Source organism: Heloderma suspectum, chromosome 2, assembly GCF_057233095.1.
Source record: "Heloderma suspectum isolate Gila_16-S chromosome 2, 16-S_ref, whole genome shotgun sequence".
NCBI lineage: Eukaryota > Metazoa > Chordata > Lepidosauria > Squamata > Helodermatidae > Heloderma > Heloderma suspectum.
In genome coordinates this window covers 277685461-277704822 of record NC_139459.1, presented here as the reverse complement: position 1 = coordinate 277704822, position 19362 = coordinate 277685461, and the positions used below count along the sequence as shown (strand labels likewise).

The 19362-nt window shown below is 45.5% G+C and overlaps 1 protein-coding gene across 7 annotated transcripts in view; it reads left to right on the top strand.

Annotated features, from left to right (window-relative positions):
* The window catches only part of GRK6 (G protein-coupled receptor kinase 6), a 41558-nt gene that overhangs the window by 666 nt on the left and 21530 nt on the right, over positions 1–19362 (top strand). For 2 of the 7 annotated variants that reach the window (XM_084839436.1, XM_084839433.1), the window contains exons 1-2: positions 10489–10647; positions 17332–17427. In XM_084839436.1, coding sequence (XP_084695562.1) covers positions 10596–10647; positions 17332–17427 — 148 coding nt within the window. In that variant the 5' untranslated portion in view covers positions 10489–10595. Of the gene's footprint in view, positions 1–9; positions 85–10451; positions 17428–17798; positions 18063–19362 lie in introns of those variants that run through there. The other 5 variants (XM_084839438.1, XM_084839434.1, XM_084839437.1 and 2 more) reach the window with 5 other exon arrangements.

The following is a 19362-nucleotide window of genomic DNA, read 5'->3' as shown; positions in this document are numbered from 1 at the left end:
TTTACAAAGAAACAGACCTTGGATCTTTAAGTTCCAGCAAACTGGATCTGAAAAGGTGCCTAAGGACTGAATGTGGTGCAAGAGGTTAGTATACTGCTTACATGTGACCCTGTGCTGGCAGGCTGGGTACCTGCCTTGGGCAGTTAAAGAGGTTGGCAGTTCTTCTTTTATTTCTATAAAACTTGAATGTCTTCAAGTGTGTCAAGAGTTCATGACTAGCCTCGTTTTGGGTCTTGTAATCGGAAGTCAGTCTCTAAATCCTTTTGCCTTAAAATATTAACAACAGTAGTGGTCGTAGTGGTAGCTGCCATCTCATAGTTGCAGTAGTAGTAGCAGTTTGCGGGGCTTGTGGGCCATCTAGTCCTGCTCCCTTCTCAGTGTGGGAAATCTCAGGGTACAGAATATCCAACAGATGACAATCCAGCATCTGCTTGAAGACCTCCAGCAAGGGAAAGCTCATCAGCCCACTAACTAGGTCACGGGTGGGCAGAAGGTAGATCTCCAGATGTTTTGGACTTCAACTCCCAGAAGCCCCTGCCAGAATGGCCAATGGGAAGGAAAGCTGGGAGCTGAAGTCCAAACATCTGGAGAGCTACTTTCTGCCCACCCATGCCCTAGATACATTGGTTGGTTACACTGTCGCTGCTCTTCCTGTCAAGACATTTCCCTTAATGACGGGGTGGCCACTTATGAATCACCAAAATAAGAGGAAACGCATCACCAAAAAAGGGGAAAAGAAGGTTTGCATACAATTTGCATATGCTAATTTACATATGTAGATGCAAATTTAGAAATCATAATTCAGATGTAAATAGAAATACAGTACCATAGCATGGAAGACTGTGACCAGGTGACCTGTGTGCCTTGCTTGGTCTGCTGCCCAGTTGCTGTTGATGGGCACCTTCAAGGCCCAGCTCTTCCTTCTGATGGTTCTTTATCTTTAAACCAGATTTGGATTGGACAGTCCTTCAAATAGAGGATGCCTTCAAAAGAGAGGACAGTCCTCTGGCAGCCCTTCAAATAGAGGACAGTCCTCTGTAAAAGAGGACACATGGCTACAGTGGTGGTAGTGGAGAAGGAAATGTACAGCACTTTTTTAGCATCCAAAGCACTTTGCATATGTTATTAGTGATCCATGTAAGATAAGTTAATGTTCGTATACTCATAATGCAGATGTGGAGCTAAGGCTGAGAGATTGTGGCTTACCTAAGACCACCTAGTGAAGTGAGCATGAAACTCGGGACACTTGGTTTAGAGTTCATATCTTACATCCTTAGCCATTATGCTATACCAGCATAATCTGTGCAACTGTGGTGAATTTGTTCTATAAAATTTGGCTCATGGACAAACACAAAGAATTTGAGCATCCCAGTGATGTTCTTTCTGGGATCCAGGTTGTAATACTGCCTGCCAATCCTGCCAGAAAGCTTGTGCCCACGTGGGCATGTGACTTCTGGACACAGTGGAGCCAAGTGACAAGTGCTATCACAACCCTTCCCTGGAACTACCTCAGCTTCCCTGGAAAAGCACCACCGCTTCTCAACGTGCTCTGCCTGTACCCTGGCATGTGACATGCACCTAGAGCATGGCCTGTTGTATGTCTCTTCCCTGGCTGATCTAGATTTCTTCAGGCTCCCAGATCTGACACCATCAACTTGGGACTCTCTCTGGTTTCATAATGCTGACTAGTAGAGTCTGAAATGTTTTCTTTTGTTCTGCCAGAGCCTCTCTGTGTGTTTTAGAGCTGTGTAACAAGCAGAAATTCAGTAGGTGAAGCTTTTTCCTGTATGTAGATGCAGTGATGGGTAAAGCTTGTGATGCAGCTGCTCAAGGCATAGAAGCCTTGAATGGGGGATTTTCACCCCCCAGCACTCCCACCACCTATGGGGAAACTGCTTCTTCACTGAGCAATCCCACCTGTAGGATTTCTTACTGTTAGCAAATGCTAATATTTCCAGCCCTAAGGAACTCTCTGCCGCTATAACTCAGAGTTCCACAAGCTGATCCTTTTCTGCTGCCACCAATTCTTTTAGAATGCTTTAAACCTCCTAGTAACTTAGTATAAGAGGCTTAGGTGTGAGATGGACACTAACACTAGAGACAAGATGAACTATTGAACAAGTTAATTTACTAAAGGGATATTTTGTACTTAAGGGATTGCTAATAATTACTTCGGGATTTTCAAAAGACTGCTTAGTGACAATTCTTAAGGACTCAAGAGACACGGTTGCTACCACAAGCCTCTTAGGGTGCAATCCTATGGCTGCTAGACAGTGGCTAGATGGCCATAGGATAGGTCAGTTCCCGGGAACCAACCTCGGAGCCTGTGCTCCAAGGTCAGTTCCCGGAGAACTGCCTCCCTCCCCCCTCCCCCGCCGCCTTGTAGGCAGCACAGATCGTTCCTGTGCTCCGTGCTCGTAAGAGCAGCACTGAGCGGTGGGAAAGGGGGTGTTCCCGTGGGGAGGGCAGGGAGTTCATAGGTGCCAGTATGACACTTCCTATGTGTCGTCCAGCCTCCCCACCCTGCACTCCGATGTCCTGCAGCTATACAACCGAAATCAGCAGTCTAGCTGCGAATGGTCACTTGGAGTGTGGAGGAGAGGATCCCCTCCACGCTTCTCCCACCATGCATTGGATAGGCCGTTGCCTCCGAGTTCGGAGGCAGCCAACTATCCCCATAGGATTGCTCCCTTAATGACTTATTTTGCCTCAGGCCAAATTCCCTAAACTTCCACCCCAGCCAAATACACTCACAACCAGGTCCAGCTCTGGGGTACAGTCTTCCCCTGACTCCCAAAGCTCCTCCTGTTGTATTTCTGGCTGCTTGGATCATTTATCTGGGTTTTAATGTCTGCTTGTATAATCTTCTCTGGGCAAGATTTTAGGGCAGCCTCCTGGGCATAACACAGCCACCTGCTCTCTACTCCTGAACTTCACCAGCCACATATGGTTATCCCACAGAGAAGGAATACCTTAATATTCAGGCCTTAGCTATTCACTTTCTCCTCACCATTCTCCTAGTCCTTCTAAACACCACACACCAACAAGCAGAACTTCTCCCTCTCTGCCTACCAACAGACTTTCTCAACTCCTAACTGTCAACTCTCATTTCCCAACTGCTCTTTCCACCTAACTAGAATCCCCAGCCAATCAAAATTGAATTTACCTGATCCAGGCCCATTTATAAATATTCAAAGTGATTCTTTCTCCCCCCCCCCCATCTTCAGAATGTCACTAAGCAACTACTACACAGGCCTTTGACAGCAATAAAGCAAGGCCTCAGACCTACTCAGATACATTATAGCCTCTCAGAGGCCACACAAAGTAAACAGAACAATAACAGTTATATACAGAGTGTTTCTTCGCACCCTGCTAATAGAAGAATTAATAACCTGACATGGTTTGTGTGCTTATTTGCTCACGTGTATCACTTCTGTGCTGGATGGCCATTGCCAATGCCTACACTCCTCCAACCCATTTCTCTGGCGGCAGCAACCATAAATTAAGAGCACGTACATTTTAGGATATGAGGATAATCCCATTTTTCATTGTTTTTCTTTTTTTTTCTTCGTTGTTTTTATTTGTACATCGCCCCTTGATTTGTACTCATTAAACTAAGGGGGTTATCAAAAGGTATTCTAAATAAATAAATAATCTACAAGACTTCTGGACACTATGACCTAAGTCCACCACAGAGTTTGCCAAGAAATCAATGGGGCTGAAGCATGCTTAACTCTTTGTTGGATTTAGGCTTGTGAGATGCTCTAACATGGAACCTCATCCATTTTTACCACAGTCTTCCAGGTTCTGCTACCTGAGTATGCTTGCTGGAGTAGCAGTGGGGGAAAATTAAGTAAATAAAATGAGGAAGGTCTAGGGGACAAAAGCCACCCTACTGTGGGTAAAGCCTGGAAGGGCATTGCAAAGGTACACAGTCGTAGCTGTGCAGTTCCAGTCTGTTTTAATGACTAAGAGTGCAATCCTATGCATGTTTAGACAGAAAAGACCATACTGGCTGAGGGATGCTGGGAGTTGTAGGACTTATTTCTGTCTAAACATGCATAGGCTTGCACCCTAGCAGTGCAATCCTATATAGATGTTGACTAAGAAATAAGTCCCATCAATGAGTCTTACTCCCAGACAACTATGTATAAAAGTTTCAGCCCTAAACTACAGCTGAGAGCAAGACAGTGGGGTTCTATTTGGAGTGCTGCAATCATTACATACTGTCACGCTGACCTTAGCTCAATGTTTCTATTTCCCCAACAGTACACGTCATGGTTATATTGCTTTGCCTTGCCTGGCCCTCTACTCCTACTCAGTGATGCCTTTAATAATAATAATAACAACAACAACAACCACTTATCATCTTCTTCCCTCTAGCCAGCACCTCTGGGAAATGTCTTATCTCTGGGAGGAACCCCTATGTAAACAGGGAACGCTTCCTGTTCCTGCCACATCAGCCCTTCTGGGAAGCCTCTGATAGACTACAAATAATCATGCTAAGCTCATTGTAGCAAACCACCCTTTGCTAACAGCTGTCTACATGGGAGCTAAAAATGGAGCAGGCAGGAGGCCCTGGAGTGCCAAGAAAAAGGATTTGCCACTGAAGGTGGCGGTGGTGGGGTGCCCTTTCTTTTTGCTTTCCTGCAGTGCCACCTGCTGCCCTGGTTATTCCACAACATGAAACAGCAACACCGTTCATTGACTTTTCTTGCAGTCCCTGGCAAATCTCATTCTGAAATTACAGACACAAAGGGTGGTGGAGAGATATTTGGGTGCATCTCAATGTTTTTGCAAAAGCAGCTGTGGGGGTGGTAGGGATCTGCACTGGGACTGCGGCGTGGGGGGAAAAGGGAATTTAGCTCTTCCTCACTGCAGTTTTCCCAATGGAAATTGTCCCCCTAAAGCTGCTATTTGCTTTGTTAGGAAAAAACATACTTGAGTTGCACATAGTCCCCGTCCCCCCCTTTGGAGCAAATAGCGGCTTCAGAGGGCTGATTTTCACTGGGGCAAGGGTTGATCCCCCATCCTAGTCCAACAGTCTAACTACTACCTGGTCACAATCATCTCCACTAGGGTGAGATGTACTGTATTTCTATTTATTTGTGCATCTAGACGTATAATTAGCATATGAACCTTTATTGCAAATCAGTGTCCTCTTTTGTCCTCTTTTTTGGCAATGCCTAAGCGGCCCCCCCTGCATAAAATTAAGAGCAGCATACATACAACCCCCCCAAACTTGTTGCAACTGCAGAATTAAAATACAGATTTTAAAACTGAGAGGCTTTATTTATTTATTGCATAAATAAATACATATTGCATAAATAAATACATAAATACACACTTTCACCACTACACCACACTGGCTCCCAGGAATTATTTAGAAGGCCTGGGTGCACAGAAAGTTTTTGGGGCCAAAAGGTGAACCTCTCTGGGGAGGCTGTTTCATAACCAGGATGCCATCACCAGAAGTCCTTTTGTTTAGTGGCCACCTGCCCATCTTATTTGGTTGTGGCACTCAGATCAGAGCCTCTGCAGGAGATCTTAAGATCTGGGTAGATACATATAGAAGAAAGTGGTCTTTCAGATAACTGCTCCCAAGCTGATAAGGGAGTTAAAGGTTAAAACCAGCACTTTAAATTGGACTCAGGAATAGATTGGAAGCCATTGCAGGTGGCAAAGAGCAGGGTCGAAAAGGGCCTGGGCAGGGCTTTCTTGGTTGTGGTCCTCTGCTTGTAGAACTCTATTCCAATTGATGTTCACCAAGTCCCATAATTACAGGCCTCAAGAGGGCCCCAAAGACCTACCTTGGCCAATAACTTAGTCAGGACTTAATTGGCTGCTGTTTTGTATATGGTGCTGCCTGGTTTTAAATGGTAATGTTGGTTGTATTCTTGTTCTATTCCAGTTTTTATAATTGTTTTATTGTGTTTTGTGGTGTTAAATTTTGTGTACCATCTTAGGAGGGTGTTCCTAAAATGTGGCTTATACGTTAAAAAAAAAGAGCCGCCTAGTTAGTAATCTAGTGGCCCTATTGTGGACCAAGCAATTTCCAAACTGTTTTAAAAGTTTGGCCCACATACAACACTTTTCAGTAGTCTAAACAGGAGGTTACCAGAGCGTGGGTAATAGCAAATGCCACAGCGGGAGAGTGGCCAACTCCTTGGAGCACCTCCCCGCTCAGTGGCATCCACAGGGAGCCTTCCTAGTGGGGGGTGGGGAGTGCTCAATTTTCTGATCCTCCTGCTCTACCGCCTAAGGCGGGGGATTCACCCTGTCTCATGGGAGGGCTGGCCCTGCTCCACAGGCCAGATAGGGAACTTCCATGGGCCAAAGATTCCCCATTGCTGATGGAGGTCAGCCTTTCCTACCCTGGTGCCCTCCAGATGTTTTGGACTTTAACTCCCATCAGCCTGAGCCAGCATGAGCAATATTCAGGAATGCTGGGAGTCATAGTCCAAAACATCTGGAGGACACCAGGTTAGGGAAGGATGATCTAGTTCCATCTTAGCTTGTAGCCCAGTTTTGGGACTCAAATTGCTTTGGTTACCCTGGCTGATGTCTTGCACCAGGAGAAAGGCCAGGGGAAGGGTGCCTGTGCTAATTTTCCTGGGCCTTTCAGTAACTCTTGATACCATCAGCCTTCTGGAGCACGTGTGCAGATTTGGGGCTCTGCAGTGGTTCTGCTTTTCCCTCTCTTTTCACAGAGAGGTATCAAATGGTGGTGCTGGGAAACTGTTGCTCATTCCCACAGGAATTATCCTGTGGAGTGCCACAGGTTTCTATCATATCTTCCATGCTGCTTAACATTGGTTGGTTGATTTATTGTTAATTAGGCAAATCTCCTCCCCACCCCAATGGTCAGAGTCAGAGGTTTTGTTTTATCAAGAACTAGACTTGTGATTTGCTTTTGTAAAGTTTACATTGATTTGATGCATGCCCTACCCTTGGGGCATGGTAATTGCTCAAGAGCCTCAGAGCCAGGCTATTGTTCTGCAAATCACATACGTATTTAACATTGCACCAATTGCCAGCAGAGCAACTGCTTTATTGAGCAACTTAGTACAAGGAATACAGATTGCGCAGGCACATAAATCCGTCATGTGCAGTTCAAATTACAAGTAGAAGACCATTTTCATGAGCAAGGGAGCTTGCTTAGAAAGACATTTGTGTATTGTGAGCTGGGTAAATTCACACTGTGAGCACAGTATTCTCAAACTTTGGTGGCATCCCTACTGGGAAATAAGTCTCACTGAATTCTGTAGAGCTTACTTCCATGTAAGCATGAACATGGTTTCAGCCTTAAACTCAACTCAGATAAGACAGAGATGTTGATTGTGTAGGATCCAATTAACTTTGGAAAGACTTACCTGTTCTGGATGGGATTGTACTCCTTGTTTTTAGAATGAAGATGCTTCTGGACCTTTTTAGGTTGAGGGTGCTCCTGGACATGCAAGTGCAGCTCCAGTTTCCTGCTCATGTACTTTACCATACAATGTGTATGATATACATGCATGATACCATGTGTATCATACTTGGTAGTAAGCATGTGATGATTAAGTGCACGTATTAATTGTTCACATATATGAAATGTTTTGCTTGTATACATTAAAATCATAATGTATGAACCAGGCCTCACCCTTGCACGTGTGCACAATGCAAGGGTCAATGGAATCCCAGAATTCTTTACGCTACTCTCCACTTCACTGGACCATAGAATCATAGAATAGTAGGGCTGGAAGGGGCCTACAAGGCCATCGAGTCCAACCCCCTGCTCAATGCAGGAATCCAAGTCAGAGCATCCCTGACAAATGGCTGTCCAGCCTCGTCTTGAAGGCCTCCAGTGTGGGAGAGCCCACCACCTCCCCAGGTAATTGGTTCCATTGTCGTATTGCTCTTACAGTCAGGAAGTTTTTCCTGATGTTCAGCCGGAATCTGGCTTCCTGTAACTTGAGCCCATTATTCCGTGTCCTGCACTCTGGGATGATCAAGAAGAGATCCTGGCCTTCTTCTCTGCGACAACCTTTCAAGTACTTGAAGAGTGCTATCATATCTCCCCTCAGTCTTCTCTTCTCAAGGCTAAACATGCCCAGTTCTTTCAGTCTCTCTTCATAGGGCTTTGTTTCCAGTCCCTTGATCATCTTTGTTGCCCTCCTCTGAACCCTCTCCAGTTTGTCTGCATCCTTCTTAAAGTGTGGTGCCCAGAACTGGACACAGTACTCCAGATGAGGCCTAACCAGTGCTGAGTAGAGGGGAACTAGTACTTCCCGGGATTTGGAAGCGAAGTTTCTATGAATGCAGCCCAAAATAGCATTTAAATCTGTCACCATTCAGATTTAAACCATCTGTCACCATTCTTCTGTTTTCCCTCCCTTTTGCCACGCGCTGCTTCTTTCTTAGGTTCAGGCTGACTGAACCTTCAAATGGTGGAAGCTCATCCAACTCTTGAATTGTCACCCACAGGAATTCTGAATTCTGACACATTCCTCCCATGTCATGATGTTTGTCAAGTCAGACACTGTAGGCTATTAATGTGTTAAAAAAAAAGGTAAAGGTGTCCCCAACCAGTCGTGTCTGACTCTAGGGTGTGGTGCTCATCTCCATTTCTAAGCCAAAGAGCCAGCGCTGTCTGAAGACGCTTTCGTGGTCATGTGGGCGGCATGACTGAACACTGAGGTGCACGGAACGCTGTTACCTTTCTCGCCGAAGTGGTACCTATTTATCTACTTACAATTTCTTGCTTTCGAACTGCTAGGTTGGCAGAAGCTGGGACTGAAGACGGGAGCTCACTCCGTCATGCAGCACTCGGGTCTCGAACTGCTGTCCTGCCATCCTGCTGACCTTCCAGTCTGCAGTTCAGCGTCTTAACCACTAAGCCACCGCGGCCCCCATTAATGTGTTAGAATATTGTAACTTAGCCCATTTTAAAAATTGAAACTTTCCCCATTTTCACATAAAATTTTGAACTTTCTCCCACCCCCTGCACAAGCTTTCAATTGTCCTTACTGCTCACAAATTTTGAACTACAATAACAACCCAATCCTGTACATGTTTACTCAGCGGTCCCAGTGAGTTCAATTGGACTGACTGCGAGGGTAAGTGGGAATAGGATTGCAGCCTCTGTGGGTCAGTTGAACGCCAGAATGGGCAAAAGCCGCCCATTTTTGTAATTTCACATCATGGACAGACATACTTGCTTCTGCCTCCTCTTAGAATCATAGAATAGTAGGGTTGGAAGGGGGCTACAAGGCCATCGAGTCCAACCCCCCACTTTATTGTCACTGGGGGTTCTGGGGAAAACTGTATGTGATAAACTGCTGTAGAAAAGGCAAGGCAAGAGTGTACCACTTCAGTCTTCAGGTGGAGTTCACATGTTTGAATGGTCTGCCACTCTAAATTCCTTGCACCTAGAAAACTAGCATGGCAGGGAAGTAGGGTAGAATCTTTCTCCCTGACATTGTTTCCTGTGTGCAGGGATTTATTTGTATGCCTTGTATGGAGGAGCACTCCATCCTATAAGCCTGCAACACAGTCTAAAAGTGTTGTAACACAGACATAGGCTCACCATTTCAGAACCAGGCCAAACTGGCCCTGGAGAAGGATGTGTGTGCTATTACAGCAAAGGCATATTCACATCTGAGGCAAGGAGAAGTTACTTCTATGCTATGGAGCATCCTATAAAAAAAACAGCTAGCAACTAATGCATCAGAAGATATGCACAATCTTTAATAATCTGTCCTGTGCGAGATTATGTCTAATGGCTAACAGTTATAATACAGGCTAGTTTAGGGTCCAAGAAAAAATGATTTTTGAATTCCTGCTCTTGAGAAGATTTGGGCTACCGAATAACGCTATGCACAGTAATTCTGCCCACAGTAATTCTCATCGAACTCAATGGGGCTCTTACTTTCAAGTGAGCACATATGGGATCGGACTGCTCCTGACCTATGCAAAAACTTCACCCGTACCCTTATTATCCCAACTCCTTGTCATCCCATAGACCCCATTCTGAGTCCTCTCTTCACGGATCACGTGTACGAAGCTTGCTTCATACCCTCCGAAACTGCCTATCACGTCCCCCATCACTACCGTCTAGCAACTTCTCGTCCTATCACATATTTGCACGGGCGAGATTTCCAACTAGGAAGGCGGGGGGGCGGGAATGAGGTCAACACCCCCGCTCCAGCCTGTCCAATTCCTCACCGCGGTGATCCGATTGGTAGCTCTCATTTCAATAGTTTTCCCCTCCCCCTCTACCGAAAGGCAGTTTTAACCAACCAGCCCTTGAGAAGGACTCTGGGCGCTCGCGGCCCGCCCCTTCCATTCCTCTTTTTTCCTTTGGGGGGCCAATGAAAAAGAAGGGCAGAGAGGAGGCGGGGGAACTCCTGGGGCCAATCAAGAATCGATGCGGGCCGTGCTGGAGCGGGGATTGGCCGAGGCGCGCAGCCAGAGGGGCGGGGCTAGAATGGAGGTAGCCGAGGTGCCGGACCAAGCGGGCGGAGGTGGAGGCGAGCAAGCGAGCGCGGCCGGGTGGCAGGAGGGGACGGCGGCAGTAGCAGCTGCGGCGGCGCCACCGCCTCGGGCGGGCCTCAATGGAGCTCGAGAATATCGTGGCCAACACCGTGCTGCTGAAGGCGCGCGAGGGTGAGGACCTCGCGGAGCTCGCTGGGTCGCGAAAGGCCGGGCGGGTGAGAGGAGGAAGGGCTCCCGTTGGCCCCCGCACTGTTGGCTGCTCTCCGGCTCGGCCGAGGGCGACGTCTCTCGCCGCCCCGCCAGGAGGGGGCATTCCCTGCCGACTGAGTTGCAAGAGGAGCAGCAGGAGCGGGGCCGGCTTCGCGGTGCCCTGGCTGGGGAAGTGGGCGAGGTACAGGGTGGGCTGCACGAGGCGCTGCGCGGCGCGCCCCGAGAGTGAGCCTGCGAGACCGGCACGAGCGCCTGCCTGCAGGCGCACATGGGTCGCGGCGGTGGGGGTACCGCTTCCTTGTGGGGCTTCAGTGCCCAAGACGTGAGCCAGTCGCGGGGGAGAGGCGAAGAGGGGGCTGTTGTGACCTGGCCAGCAAGCTCCCCCCGCATCCCGTGGGTAGTGAAAGTATAAAACTGCAGAGCTTGTGAATCACAAACCACCAGGCACCCAGGGGTGGGTGTTAGGAGTCCTGGTAAAGGAGCTGTCCACAAAGCGGTCCAGGTGAGCCCACAAATAATCAAAATGGAGCAAAGTGACTTGTGTTGCCTGGGAGTGAATATCGCTTGTTGGAGGGAGACACAGTTGCTTTGATCTGGCAATGGTGTGGCTTCTTCTTGATAAAGCCTTTGCTCCCTTCTTGGACTCCAGTACCCATCTGGAGATGAAACAAGACTTGCATTTTTCAAAAAACGCACATTAGAAGTTTTACCCAAATGTAAGGGTGTGATCTAACCTCTTCTCCAGGCTGAGAAGAGCAAAGGAATGGCAACAAGAGTCTTTCCTTCAGGATTCTGGATGCTGGTAGTAGCAGGAGAAGCTCGTTATGCATCATTCAACTTGACTCTAGGTGGAGCATCAGAAGTTTGTTTATATTGTAGTGCATCTGATGTGGGTTTTCCCATAGGAATCATGTTCTGTTGCCATACAGTAGCAGAGATGTTGAGGAATTGGCTTTTTGCTCAGCTTGTGTATGTGTGATTCCATAATGGGTTGCTGTGGCAAACAAGGTAGGGTTGGGTGCTGAAAAGTTCTGGAATCTTATTTTTATCCCTCAGTCTGCAGGGTTCTGGATGGGGTACTCTGTTGCCAAGCTTACCTTGTGGTAGTCCGCCATTTTTGTGCATGCTCTAACATTGTCTTATATTTGTTGAGAGTCTGCAAAATTGTGGGATTGCTGGCTGAGATATGTGTAAGATGTGAAAAGAGCTTGTCCTTTTCTTTGACTGTCTGCACATAGAGAGGAAAACTAATGAGGTGGCAGGTGAAGTAGTCTCTTCCGTCACTGCTGATTGTGCTCTTTTCCACAGCATTTGATGTCATCCGGGAGCAGAGGTGCAAGTTCACTTTACCCCTCGCCCCCCAGCTCCAAACAGATGTCGCTACTCTTATTTTAACTCTTTTAGGGTGCAATCCTATGCGTGTTTAGACAGAGAAAAGGGCTACAACTCCCAGCATTCCCCAGCCAGCATGGCTTTTTCTATTTAAACATGAATAGGATTGCGCCCTGAGACACCTTCTTAAAGTCGGTGTCACTTGAAGCCTCGGTACTTGCAAACCTGCCACTTTCTTTGTGTGTGCTTCGAGGCCTTTGTGAGAAATTCTGTCCTCTATAAAGGGGTTTGATAGGGCTGTGTATAGTTGTATATAAATCTGTGCAGCCCTGCTTTAAAAAATGGTTTTGTTTCTGCTAGTTATGAAGAAGGGGCAAAGGACTATACAGAGCACTGAAGCCACACTATCTGGACTTATGGAGGTTCTGTCCCCCTCTGGTTTAGTTCCTGAGATTTCACTAGGCATTGAGCACATGTGAATGAAGGTTTAGGAATCTCAGGGTGCTGAATTCTGAACCCAGCACCAAATTCCATATAGTGTGACGGCAGAAGAACAGAATACAGGCAGCCCTGGGTGTTCGATTAATTTCTACTAGGGCAATGACTTTGCATTAAAGGCTGTGCCTGAGATGTTTTCTTTCTGAAGCTATTGCTGATAGGAAGGAAGATGCTCTTCTGTGTGTGTATGTAGGTAGCACAGTATGAAGTAGGCTGAGGTGATGTTAGAGGTTTTGCTTCTGAATTAGCTGCCTAGAGTGTCCTGGCATCTCAGTCTAAGGAGCATAAATAAACTGTCACCCTATTTTCTTCACTTCCCATCTATGCTTATCCAGCCTTACAACCCATTCTCCTAAAAGCTCTTTTGTTTTTCTGAGTTTCTTTGTCTAAATGCATCATTTATATGGAATAAGGATACCATCCAAACTTTAGTAACAGCCCAATTCTGTGCATCTTTACTCAGAGGTAAGTTCCATGGGGCTTACTGTCAGGTAAGTGTATAGGATTGCAGGTTAATGACATGGTTCTATGCATGTCTACTCAGAAGTGAGCCCCAATGAGTTCAATAGGGCTTTCTCCCAGGTAACTGTGTATAGGACTGCAGCCTAAGTGTCTTAAATTTAGACGCTTTTTATAGAGGAAGTGGCCCAAGCATGAAGGAGCTACAATGTAGTGTCAACCAAAGGAGAGCTTTTAAGAGCTTTGTACTGCCTGGCTATTTGGCAAGAAACATGGGTTTCGTTCATCCAGAGAAACAGGTGTTTCTTGATAATTTGGCAGCTACTTTGATGGACTGAAGCTGTTTAAAATTTAGGATTTCCAACAATTGTCCTTGTTAAAGGCCTTGTAAAATACCTGAAATCTAGAATTACCAGAAACAGATATTTAAGAACTTAATTCACAGGGCTGAGTATTGCTGTGGATTAAAACACATATGAATCAAGAGAAGCAGAGAGTAAGAATACACCAATGTGGTGAAAGATTTGGGGTTCTGGTTCAAGATAAGTCCTGTGGTGTTTGATAAATGAGTGGGTAATGAAGTGAAAAATGTGAACAGTTCAAAGATATCTAAAGCAATTGAGTTGAGATGAGAGAACCTCTTGACCATTGGGGAATGGCTTTCTTGATAAGAGATGGAAATGGAATTCAGCATTGATAAACATACAGCTGTTATAAAGAGGGAAGGAGTTATTTTAAGCTATGTTTGAAATGTTAGCCTAGGAATTCCTTGCCATAAAGTACTGACCTTTTGTCTAGAGCAGCTACCAGGCCATTAGATCTGAAAGACTTTTTGGACAGGAGTCTAGGATTCCTCTACTTCTCTTATCCAGTCATTGCCCAAATGGAACTGGGTGCAATTTATACTCTGCCCATTAACTGTTCCACGTTAGACTGGTCAATATATCTGTGGCTCACCAGACATCGGTGTGCCGTACATTGCCAAAATCTGGGTAAGTATACAGGATTGGAGCTTTAAATACATTTCTACTTCTCCTGAAAGGGTCATAGTGGTGGGTATTCAAGGCACAAACAATAAGATCTTATTATTTCATGTCTTATGATTCTAAACCCATCTCATGAGGGATGGGCTTGCTCACAATTACGAATGTGTGAGGCAAAACAGACTAGAGTTCTTGATCACCTCAGATGGCTGGGAATCTTGTGTAAAACTTTATCACTTTTTCTCCCTTCTAGCCTGTCAGTAATTATTTCCTGGATGTACAGACTCGGGGATCCTGAATATATGAAGGTTAATCTCAGGAAGAAGAGCCATTTACTTTTAAAGTAGGCTCATAACATCAGCTTGCCATGTATAGATTGTTGTGCTGTCTTGTATGCATAACTACTACTTGTGCTGCTTAGGAATTGCTACAGTAGCATTGTGGAATAAGTGCTTTATGTCCAGTAGCTGGCCACTGAGATCTGCCATTTCCATGCATTTCTTATGCACTCAATTCTAATTGAGCTTAGGTAGCTATGTAAATGAGGTGGAGCCCTTGAGCTCATCATACGTTTCCAAGATGGCCTCTTAGAGCCACTTTGAATATGACAAATTTCCTATACAGAAATAATTTCTATGTAAGGAAAAGAGTGTGCATAGTGCCTGTAAGACTGTCACGTTTAATGAGTACACACAAATATTTCAGTACATGCACTAACTCCCCCACCCCCTTGCATTTGGCTACTGCTTCACAAGCATGTGTACATAGAGTGAAATAGAAGTCTAAAGCGGCATTGGTTTTATTTCTTTTTTAAAAGCTGAGTTTCTTAGGATGTTGAGTTGTGTTCATAGTGAATCCCATTTTCAAATTATACTTGTAAAAGGGATTGGTCGTGATTTTATTGGGGCATGGGGGGAAGTGTAGGAGTATATCCTCCCTCTCCCCTTTCCCTTTTAAAGTGCTTCTGCTTTCATAGCTATGTTCAGCAGAGATAAGATTTCAAGAAATGGCTAAGCTGGCTGTTGGTCTTTCTCTTTGTGATTTCTCTCTTGGAGGAAGAAAAAGCAAACAATTGGCTCTGACCTTGGTGAGAAGTGAAGCTAGTAGACTCCCATCATTGAAACTGCTCTAGAGCAAGGATCTCTAACATACCCTCCTCCTTCACCAATGAGCTCCTCCCTTTGTATAGCTGCAGTTCAGAGTATTGTGCAGCTGGCTGCCTATTGCCTTGATTCACTTCCTTCCTAGATTTGTACAGTACAGTTATATGGCACAACTGTTGGCCTGTTTAGGCAATACCTGCTTTCTAATGAGAAAAACACACACCCATAGGCAAGAGTTTGTTCTGCAGCATGTTTATATATTTTTTCTCTCCCCTCCCCACTCTCTCTGCCCCATGGTCAAGTTGCCTATTTAAAATATTTTACAGTAAAACCTGTCACAAAGCCATTGAGCCTTCCATCTTCAATGATGTGCCTAATGGAGAGCACTTGGGCTCTTATTTACAATATAATGTTATCCACACTGCATCATCTCTGAACATTTGTTTTCCAGAAGTGCTGCCCACATCCCATTCAGTCAATCCCCCATTGATTGTAATGGAGCTGGATTGAATCCTAGGTGTGTAGAAAATTGGTTTCCAGTAGAGACCTTGAAAAAAGTGAGCAGAGTTCCAGTGGCCCACCAAAGGTTCTTCATTCTGTGCAATACCAAGTAGATGAGGTGGTTGCCACCTTCTGTGCAGCTGGCTACTCGCTCCCCACCCATCCCACACACTCATTTGAATAGCCTGTTGTGAAGGCTTTCACAGGAAGTTTGTCTGCCAAAGTACAGTTTAACCACACTGGTTCTTTGCTGAGGGCTGAGTTATTTTAGATATCTTGTGCTGCTGACAGATATTTCTTAACAATAGATTGGCAAACTTCACTCCTGCTTACATGTTGAGGAGTAAGTATGGCAGGACAAACTGGCGGTTGGGATTAGATGTGGGAATCCCAGGCTTAAATCCCTATTCAGCCATGAAACTCATTGGGTGGTCTTGCATGTCACTGTTTCTCAGCCTCTAACCCATTTGCTATGAGGACATTAAGACTTTATCTGCTCTGTTCCCATTTTATTTTGTGGGAAAAGAATATATGTTTTTCCACAAAGGATCTGAGTAGGCTGGTGCAGTATGGAAGATTTTACCCAGGGAAGTGAAAAGGCCCAGTTATGTGACTTGTTTGGGTGGGAAGGAGGTATCTGCTCTGTAAGCTTTTCTTTTTCTGACCTAATATGAGGAGTAGGTGATACGTATAGAAGCTGAAGTATTTTTAATCTTTCATTCTTATTGTCCATAATGGTACCTGAGGGCAAACTGGAAGGACTGGGCAATTAACCTTAATACCTCTTATTAGTATTGTAAACTCTGTAATGCTGCTAGCCTTTTGCTTTCAAAATGCTAATAACTGCTCTTCCATGTTTTGGAGGGAAGTAAAGCAATATCTCAAACTCAAGCAATTAACTTATGGCTGCCCTGTGAATCGGTTTCAGCACTAAATGGGAGTGTAGGAATGGCTGTCTCTTAGCACTTACTCCTCTAGAGCAGGTTCATTCTCTTAAAATATACACAGACTTGGCATTAAGCAAATAGCCTCTAATGTGTACCTGTAAATGTGATATGGAAGAAAATCCTGAAGATTATATTTCAGCGCATTGTGTATTCAGCCAGTGAAGGTTAGTTACAGGGAAACAGTCCATGACCTTAAGCAAGTTCTTCGCTCCCTTTCTGAACTTTTCTTTCCTCATCTGTAATTGCACATGGTCCTTTCTTTCGAAATGCAGATGCAGACAATGCTAGGAAAAGGCTTGGATTTGATCTGGGCAATTGTTTTCTAGCCACCTTTAAACTGAGTTCTGATGGAGGGCAAATGTTGGTAAGGGAGAAGCACCTTCTCCCTTACCAACCTGTCCAGTCATTGAGGTCATCAGAGGCCATGCTCCTGGTGGTTCCACGTGGACCTATGGCCCAATTGGAGTCCAGCAGGAGGAGAGTCTTCAGTGTGGTGGCCCCCTTTCTTTGGAACTCCAGGGAGGCACCAACACCATGTTGCTTCCAGTGCCACCTGAAAACAGCACTTTCCAGGAGGCATTCCTTAACTGACCAGCCACAGTTTTTAACTGGCATTCTGTTTTTAAAAAGCATAATTTTAATGTGGTGTTTTAATCTTTTTATACTTTTACTATTTTACCTTTTATGTTCACCGCTCTGAAATCTGTTTTAGATACGGAGTGGTGTACAAATATTGTAAATAAATAACAAGATTTTGTAGTGTGTTTATTCTGGTCAGCTCTGGTTCTTGGTTCTCTCACTTTGATTCTATGTCTCTTGCAGGTGGAGGAGGGAACCGAAAGGGCAAGAGTAAAAAATGGCGCCAAATGCTGCAGTTCCCACACATCAGCCAGTGTGAAGATCTTCGGCATACATTGGGTGAGGAGCATGCCTGTGATGGCAGGATGTTGAATGTTACTTGGCTATTGCCTAGCACATCTAGGCTAATAGCGTCTACTGCGATTGGCAGCTGTTCTCCATGATCTCAAACAGAGACCTTTTCCAGACTTGTAACCCAACCTGGGACGTAATGTAAGCAAGGCTAGTGGCCTAGACTATCTGACTTAGGGTAAGGCAGGGGCAGCCAGAGGCTCAAACTCTCTGGGCCACAGACCACAAACTACGCTACCTCTTAGGCAACTGCTTCTGTCTCCTCCCCTCCATGCTTCTTCAGCGGTCTTTTCCCTCTTCCCGCTCTTGCATGTGGTCTATGCCTCTTCAATTACTTTTCTCTCTCTCTCTGCCCTTAGTGGTGCCTGCAGCTGAAGTGGCTGCAGAGGGCAGGGATTGCCCAGTCTATCAGCATCCCAGGGAAGATGCCGGGAGCTGGAAAACGTATGGACATCTCGGTTAACTCAGGAGCTGCACCTGTCCGCCACATGTAGAGTCCAAGCCCATCTTGGCCACCCTTGATATAAGACATCTTCATATGTTCAGTAATGCTCATTTCCCTTTGCAAAGATTACTTGGCCTCATTTGAAGCAGCTGATTTTCTGTTCTCCAAACATGCCTGGGTAAGCTTCCACTTGCTGTCTTCTGGGCATCAGTCTTTTGAATCCAGCTGCTTCTCTTTCTACTATCCTGACTCTTCCTGGGGAACACCCATCATGTCTCTCATGATCCCAGTCCTTTGAGGTGCATAAGAAGCAGTAGGAAAGGTGCTTGTCACTTTGGATCAGGGGTGAGCCCTAGCCAGCATAGTCAATGGTGAGCGATGATGGGAGTTGTAGGCCAAAACATCTTGGGGGGCCACAAGTTGCCATCCCCTGTTTTAGAGCCTGTATTCTTTCTCTTGCAAGTAGACCTGCTTATCTCTCCCCCCACCCCACCCCCACCCCCGTTAACTATACAATTCTTCACTTCTAATGATAATTAACTTATTGAGAAGATAGTGGACAGTTGGATGAAGTAAAGAGAAGATGGAACAATTTATTTCCCAGTGAGATGAAGTCATGCAGCCACCTAGCCTAACCTTAATTCCTAAACTGTAGTTGCAGCAATTTCTTCTGACGTGCTAGCTAGGGTCTTCTTTGCAGTCTGGGTGCTGGCCCAAGGATCTACCAAGATAAAAAATGTTGACTTTCTCTCTGGGCCTTCCCTTTTAAGTCATCGACAGGAATTGTTGGGATGGCAAGCTTATCCAAAGAGCCTCAGGTGCAGAAAAGGTTGTTGCACAGAGCTACTCAGTAGCTCTTGTCACTTGCAAGACTTGCTCAGCCAGGCCTCCCTTAGAACTTCTGCACTTGTTAAGTGTATAGTAGAAATACAAGCTTCCTCATAGATGGCAGAGGAGATTCTTTTTCCCAGTATCGTGTACCTTGATACTGAAGCTAGTGTTAATTTTTTTTTAAAGGAAGCCTTTTACATTTGACTTGAATTCCATTCTTCCTACAGTGAACCCAGATTCTTATGGTGAACCGTATTTGGTTTGAGATTCAGATATATTTCAGTGGTAGTTTCTTTTTTCCTGGAATAATCATTTCAAAGAATTTTCTAGCACTATTGCTGTATTAAGGAAGAGCTGGAAATGCTGGCGACTTGGATGAGCAGAGCAGGGGTCCACAACTGTTGGCTTGGCTTGCTAGCTGGCCATTATTTGTGGCTGCCACCAATCTCCTCTCCTCACAGAGAGTTTGGGAGAGAGGCAGGGACTTCTCATTTGTGGGGCCTGTGGAGGAAGTAAGAAATGGCAGGAGTCTCTGCAGCTGCCCAGCAGGGAAATCTTGCTGTTTCTTACCTGCTTGAAAATGGCAGTGGAAATGGAATCCTGCGTTTGGGATCCATGTGGTCTGGGTGTCTTGCTTCCCAGAGGTT